This window comes from Panthera tigris, chromosome E2 (genome assembly GCF_018350195.1).
Source record: "Panthera tigris isolate Pti1 chromosome E2, P.tigris_Pti1_mat1.1, whole genome shotgun sequence".
NCBI classification, from domain to species: domain Eukaryota; kingdom Metazoa; phylum Chordata; class Mammalia; order Carnivora; family Felidae; genus Panthera; species Panthera tigris.
This window is the reverse complement of record NC_056674.1, coordinates 14334029-14341333: the sequence shown is the minus strand read 5'-3', so window position 1 is coordinate 14341333 and position 7305 is coordinate 14334029. Positions and strand designations below refer to the sequence as shown.

At 60.3% G+C, this 7305-nt stretch overlaps 1 protein-coding gene across 1 annotated transcript; it reads right to left on the bottom strand.

Moving 5' to 3' along the window:
* Window positions 1-747: 747 nt before the first annotated feature.
* On the bottom strand, window positions 748-7275 carry HIPK4 (homeodomain interacting protein kinase 4). Its single transcript, XM_042968828.1, has 4 exons — window positions 6565-7275; window positions 3534-3890; window positions 1957-2805; window positions 748-1232 (listed from the first exon to the last, which is right to left on the bottom strand). Exons 1-4 carry the CDS (start codon window positions 7027-7029, stop codon window positions 1053-1055), a joined length of 1851 nt encoding a protein of 616 aa, XP_042824762.1. The 5' UTR covers window positions 7030-7275; the 3' UTR covers window positions 748-1052.
* Between the last annotated feature and the right edge of the window lie 30 nt (window positions 7276-7305).

The window sequence follows — 7305 nt, the reverse complement described above, 5'->3', positions numbered from 1 at the left end:
CAGCCTGTGCCTGGCTCAGTGATGTGAAGTGAGGTGTCGGGGTCGGGGACGGCTGGCATGGGCCTCTCCTGGAGACGTAGTGCTTGCTGAGCCCTCAGCATGTCAGCGGTGTGGCTTGGCAAATCCTGAACCCACAGCACGTGCTGTGCCTTTAGCATGTATTTGGCACGTGCTGGGCTCTCGGCGTGCAATGCACATGAACCAGTACGTGCTGAGCATGTAGCGTGTGACCACGTGGACTGGCACGAGCTGACCCCCACGTGGCCAGCCCCACGCTGCTGCACGCTCGGCGTGGCGTTCCCAGCCTCCCAGCCAGACGGGCACACGCTGACCCGTCACTGTGTCCCCCAGGGTGGGCTCGCATGTCTGAACGCTGGAGTGTGCACCGAGCGTGAATTTCTGCCTGCCAAGTGAATTGACACTTAGCGTGACCCAAGCATGGGTGAGTGCATGCCAAGCCTGTGCACGTGGCAAGGGCAGGTCAACAGATGAGACCTGGGCATTTGGCGAGCTTGGGTTGGCAGCTGCTGGACACCGGGAATGATCTGAGGGTGGATTCTCCCGTGCCAAGCACGTAGCATATTTAGGGGGTGGGTCAGCGAGCGAGCGAGCGCAGCCCGTCCCTTCCCAGTGCGACGGCAGCCCAGCCTCCAGCCTGAGCCGGTAGCCGACTGGGCGCAGATCGGAGAGCAGGGCCCTGGCCACCGGCCTGAACCCCACCCTGGCACCAGGCCAGGCTTCACGCAGGGCTGCTGAACAGTTCTTTATTGAAATAGGCAGAGGCGGCGGGGCCAAGGGCATGCGCGGGGCCAACGGGGTACAGCCCCCTTCCTGTGTCCCTTTGGCCCAGGGGGCCACGGGCCAGACCCCAAGGCCCTCCTGTGTTCGACGTGTGTGTGCTGGCATGCATGCACCATGGGCAAGGGTAATGGGGAATTTCTGGATAACTATCTTTCTGTAAGAATAATCTGTGGGTTCAGGAAATGGCTCTAAGGAGGGGATCCCAGCCCAGCTAGCGCAGCCCCCGGTGATGGGCAGGGGTGGGGTCACCATCAATGGTGCCCACCGACGTGCTGCAGGAAGCTGGTGGTCCGGGGTGCACCATGCGGGTGAACGTGGCGGGGTGGGAGCCCCTGAGCCAGGGGCCCCCTGACACCCTCCAGGGTCCAGTCTGGCTCACTCAGCCATTCCCCAGGGCAGCTGCTGGGGTCGAAGAGCTCAGGGCCCGGCCTCTGTGGGGGAGAAGAAAGGACCATCAGCCAAGAAGCCCCCCACCCCTGGGAACCACCAGCCTGCCCCTCACGGACTCTCTCCAGTCCTGAATGAACCCTTCTCACTTCCTGAGGGCGATTTTGTTGGACCCACGTTGTAACTTTGGGGCCTGAAATAGCGTATGTGGAGACCTTAAGGGATTCTGAAGGAACTTCTTTCCGAGAGGGGGTGAGCACCTACTAAGGCCTTGTTCCGAGTGTTGGGCCTTTATCACTTCCTGTAGATGGATTACTACTACGTTCTTAGTTTTCACACAGCCTGAAAGTGCATTAGTATGTGCTGAGCCTTGTCACATCATGAGAGCAGGTTAATGTGTGCCGAACTTTACGTCCTGAGTATGAGTTAGTGTGTGCTGAGCCTCTTAACCTGAAGTTATTAGCGTGTGCTAAGCCTCATCGCCTTGTAAGGGTGGGCTAGGGTGTGCTGAATGTTACATCCTGAACACAGGCTGTATCGAATCCTAATCGTATCCTGAACATGGGTTCGTGTTTGCTGAACCTTATCACATCCTGAGAGTGGACTAGTATGTATTGAGCCCTGAGCGGGGGGGGGGGGGCGCGGGGGAGGGGGGGCGGGGGCGGGGTGGTGGGCAAGGCCTGGTTCACGGACACCCCCATCTTGGAGCTCGGGGAGGCCCTGATCCCAGAGCCACCTGCACCCCGCCGGCCCACCTGGCTCACTCACGTCAGCATCCATGGTCATATCCTCGATGTCTGGTCCATCCCCATCCCGCTGCGGGATGGCAGGCGGCTCGGCAGAGGCCCCGCGGCGCTCTCCTTCGGCCCAGCCGCTGCCTTGGCATGGCCCATCGTCGTCAGGCGAAGCCTGGCTCAGCCGGATGAGGTTACTGAAGTTAGAGTCCGATTTGGAGCCTGCGGGGGGCTTGCGGGCCTTGTGGCGGCCTGCCAGGCGGCTGCCGTAGAAGGCCAGGATGGGCTCAGGGCCCGAGTCGGGCACCCGGCGGCCAGCGGCGGCTGCCTTCAGCGGGACCAGCATGTCGGGAACCACATCGGCTCGGGTCTCCCCCCACAGCCCACGCCCCACCTCCTGCAGACTCAGGTCATCCAGCTGGTCGATGGCCCTTTGCATGCCCGGTGCCTTCTCCTCGCAGAAGAAGGGCCCGCTGCCCACCACGCTGCCCAGGCCCACGGCCTCCTCCTCCTCGGCCAGACGGTAGTAGGGAGGCCCTTCTTCCGCAGCGGCCACCACCGGCGCGGGCGTCTTGCCCTCCGCCTGCAGGGAGAGGTGGCGGCCGCGCAGCGAGAGCTGGTAGTAGCGGGTGGTCTCGTGGGCGCTGCGCAGCTGCTGCATGGACACGAAGGGGTGGCGCAGGGCTGCGCTGGGGCTGATGCGTTCGTGCGACTCCCACGTCAGCATGCGCTTGATCAGCTCCACCATGCTCTTGAGGTCAGCACGCTCCGCCAGCGCCTCGCGGTCCGGGAACGTCAGCCGGGCGGCCGCCGCACCGCCATTCACCGTCTCGATCTGGTCCAGCGATTTGAGCATGTACTTGCGGCGCTCCAGGGGGCGCACCTGGTGGGACCCGGTGGGGAGGGGGGGGCGGGGCACGAGGCTGACGTTGAATCCAGGCCTTGGGCCTTGGGTGCTCCCGAAGCGGGGCCCACACATGACCCACCCTCCTCCACCCCCAGCTCCCAGTGTGCCCTGGAGGCTGGTCCAGGGCGCTCATGTTGCTACAAAGTCCACACGCCTGAAGCTAGGCTTCCGGTTCTGCCCGTGATCTGACTCGGAGCTCTCTTGCTGCTGGAGGGCCACACCTACTCCCCAATACCAGACCCCCCCCACCCTGGTCTGACCCAGAGCCCTCCTACTGCTGCAGGAAAGGTACCTGTGTTCTGTGGTCCTGTCATCTAACCCAGAGTCTCACTGACCCAAGTTTCACTCCCCCCACACACCTGTAGTCCTCCCCAGATCCATGGGTCTGGCCCCTACCAGCTGCTAGCAGAGGGGCTGTTCGAAACCTCTGGTCCTCCACCCCCGAGCCCGGTCCTCCAGGGCTCCCAGTGGTCGAACCTCCCTGCCACACTAGCGTGCTGCCCCCGGCCACGAAACTCCGAGAAGCCACCATCCACCTGCAGTGCCGCCTTCGGTCTCACCCACGTCTCTCATGCTGTGACCACTCCCGCAGCTGACCCTCGAACTTCCGGTCCTCTCCGAGGTCTAACCTAGATTGCTTTTTCTCTCGATGCGGCAGCCCCCGCCCGCCGCCACCGCTGCCCTCGCCCCGCCTGCGCCCCTACCTTGGTCTCAGCCAGGTAGTCGGCCGAGGACTTGAGCTGCCAGGGGTTGCTGGCATCGGGGTGAGGGTTGCGCTTGAAGAAGTGGTGGGCCTTGCGGGCGGCGTGCAGCAGGTGGGGCTTGGGCAAGCCCTGGGTCTCACAGATGTAGCGCACCTGGTCGTACTCGTTGTTGCCCGGGTAGAGGGGCCAGCCCAGGTGCAGCTCGGCCATGACACAGCCCAGGGACCACACGTCCACCTTCTCACAGAAGGGCAGCCCCAGCAGAATCTCGGGGGCCCGGTAGAAGCGCGACTGGATGTACGGCTCTTTCACGTAGCGCACCTCGCTGAAAATGCTGGCTGAGCCGAAGTCAATCACCTGTGTCGAGGGAGGGAGGCAGGTGGGCAGGGCGAGGGACAGGGACAGCCGATCGATCGAGGCCTCCCCGGTGTCTCTCGCCAGTGTCTTTCTGCAGCTGCCACCTGGCCATCGCCGTGTCTGGGAGTCTTTATCTCTCATTTATGTCCCTGTCTTTGCCAGTCTGTGTCTCTGGTTTGCATGTTGGTCTCTCCGTCTGTTTCTTTCCACTAGAACCTATGTCTGTGAGGGTTAGGATCCCTCTCTTTGGCCATCAGCAAATCTTGTTGGCTCCGCCTTCTGAACAGATCCAGAATCTGCCCGCTCTATATCCCAGCCTCATCGCCCCCCCCGCTGCCCCGTCCTGTCCTCCATCGTCTCCCACTGAGGCCAATGTAAGGGCCTCTTCTCTGGTCTCCCTGCTCCTCCTTCGGTGCGCCAATCTCTGCATCAGATGCACCCTGAGAGATCCTATGAAGACCTGACTCAGATCACGTCCTTCCCCTACTCAGAACCCCCCTGTGGCTTTATCACATCCTGTGATGAAAGCCAGTGTCCTCAGTGTGGCCCCCAAAGCTTGAGCAATCTGCCCCATCACCTCTCTGCTCTCAGCTCCTCCCCCTTTCCCCCTCGCATGAGCCTCTCACTGTCCCTTAAATAAGCCAGGTGCATTCCCAGCTCGGAGACTTTGCACTGGCTGATCCCTCTGCCTGGAATGCTCCTCCCCCAGATGTCCACACGGTTCCCTCCTCTCAGGTCTCAAATGTTACCTTCTCAGTGAGACTCCCCTGCCCATCCTATGAAAAACAGCCTCCCCCACTGTTCCTATCCCCCTTCCCAGCACTCTGCTTTTCTCCAGAGCTCTGAACACCACCTCACACGCCATACATTTTACCTTTCAGTTGAGTTCATTGTCTCTCTACCCAGCTAGGATGTCAGTCCCATCAGGGCAGGGATTTTGTCTGTTTCACTGCTGCCTCCCTAGAAACTTAGAACAGTACCCAGCACACAGCTAGGGCTCCGTCAAGACTGAGTGAATGAATGAACGAATGAATGAATCAGCTTTATGTCCCTGCCATTCTTTCTGCCTCTTGTTTGTAACTCTCTTGTTCTTTTTTTTGCCTTTTCATTGTTTGCCTGTTCATCGTGCCTCTCATCTCTCAGCGTCTCTCTCTGTCTCCATCTCTGTGTCACTGCTAGGAAGACACCTCCCTGAAGCCCCGACCCTCTTCTGTCTTTATCATCAGACACTGTTCACATCCCTCGCAGGCCCTCGGAACATGACAGGGGCTCGACGAGCACCTGCTGAACCAGCACTGGGAATGTGGCTGAAAGTCTGTCTCTCTCAGGGCCATGGGCCATTTTCACTCTGAATGTCCAAGACTCTATCTTGGTCCCTGCCTCAGTTTCCCTCTCCGAGTTTCCCTGCTTTTCATTCAGCTACCCCTCACTTTCTAGGTGCAGGAGGTGGTATGATGAAATGGCTCTTAATCCGGACTCTAAATACAGACTGCTGAGGCCCGAATTTCAGAGCTTGAGGGACCCTGGGCACTCAGTGTTCATGGGATCCATCCATCCATCCATCCATCCATCCATTCCACAAACACGGGAGGGGTGCCAACACTGGCCAGGTGTTGTGGATCTGTCCTGTTTCCTGCTGTGTTCGTGGGAGTCTCTCTTTCTTTGGGTCTCTGTCCTTCCATCTCTTAGGGCAAAATGATCTACCTTTTCATGTCTCTATATCTCCCTGTGACTCTGACATTCATTTAGCATTGTCTCCGCCACAGGGCTGTGCTGGCAGATGCCGACAGATCTCACGTGGCTGCCTTCACGGAGCTTCTAGTTCAGACCCATCCCAGACAGTAGCAAACCCAGAAGTGGACTGAGGGGCCAGGGCTGGGATTGGGGGGCACAGACAGGGGGGCCAGGGCAGAGGGATTGGGGCTGGGATGGGAGGGGACACAGGCAGGCAGAGGGGCCGGGAATGAGATGGAGGGGACCAGGGGTTTGTGGCCTGCAAGGCCCTGTGTGACCAGGCCCCGTCACCTCCCTGATCCCCTTTCCTTCCTCTTCTCACCCTGCTTCAGCCACCCTGGGCTCTGGGGTGCTTCTCAAACACATAGACTCAGATCACTCCTACCTCAGGGCCTTTGCACTAGTTTTTCCTTCTACCCAGATGCTTTTCCCCAGATGTCTACATGGCTACCTCCCTCCTTTGGGACTGTTCTCAAATGTCACCTTCCCAATGAGGCCTCCCTGACCTCCTTGTCGACAGTTTCACTCAGCACCACCAGTCAACACCCCACATCCTCCTCCCTACTTTATCTTTTCTCCTTCTCACTCATATACCATATTTGACTCATTTGTCTTGGCGACTCCGTTTCCCCCACCAGAATGTCAGCCCCGCAGAGACAAGACTGGGCCTCGAGGAGGTGAACTAGGAACTGGACAAGGACGAGAGGCCTCAGGTCTGAGAGAGAGAGGATGTCAGAATCGGGACAGGGAGATGAGGATTTTAGGACTAGGAGGTGGGGACAGGCATCAAGGGCAGGGTAGGGCAGGGGAGACTTCAGCGGCGTGGGGGTGGGGTAGGCGGGACAAGGGAGCCCATGGTGACAGGAGGGCGTCTAGGGCTGGGAAAGCCAGGAGAAGACCGGAACGAGGGACACCGTCACCCCAGGGCCACCCCACTCACCTTGACCCTAAAGGGGCAGCGGGTCTGGTCCACCAGCATGATGTTCTCGGGCTTGAGATCGGCATGGATAATCGCCAGCTCCTTGAGCCGGGCCAGGGCTCTGAGCACCTGCAGGGTGACCGTGCGGATGTGGCGGGCAGGGAGGGGTGCGAAGTTGTTCTCCTTCTGGAATTCGAAGAGGTTTTGCTCCAGCAGCTCGAAGACCAGGTAGAATTTGAGGGCATCATGGAAGAACTCGAGGAAGCGGATGACGTGGGCCTCCTCTGGGTCCAGGCCTCTCATGCAGCGCAGAAGCTTAAGCTCATTCTTGATGATGCGGTTGCGGTAGGCATCGTTCTTGAGGATCTTGATGGCCACCATCTCCCCCGTGCTTCGCCGCCAGCCCTTGGCCACCTCCCCGAAGGTGCCCTTGCCTAGCACCTCAATGATGTCATAGCAGTCGGTCTCGGACTGGATGGTGGCCATGGTGCCCCTGCCACCGGGCACTGCCCTGCTGTCGCCCTCACCCCACAGGCTTTGCCTTTGAAGCCTTTGGCCCCGCCACCGGCTCCGAGGCCCCCCCAGTGGGGGAAAGAGAACCGCACTTGTATCTCCCGCTGCGAGGTTCGCCCCTACCTCCCTGGCACCCCCCAGCCCCCTGGGCCTCACTGCCAGTCTGCCAGGGGCCACACCCCTCCCCCGAAGCCCTCCTGGCTTGGGACGAGGGGCCCCAGGCGCCCCCGAATGGGTTCCGGCGTTGCT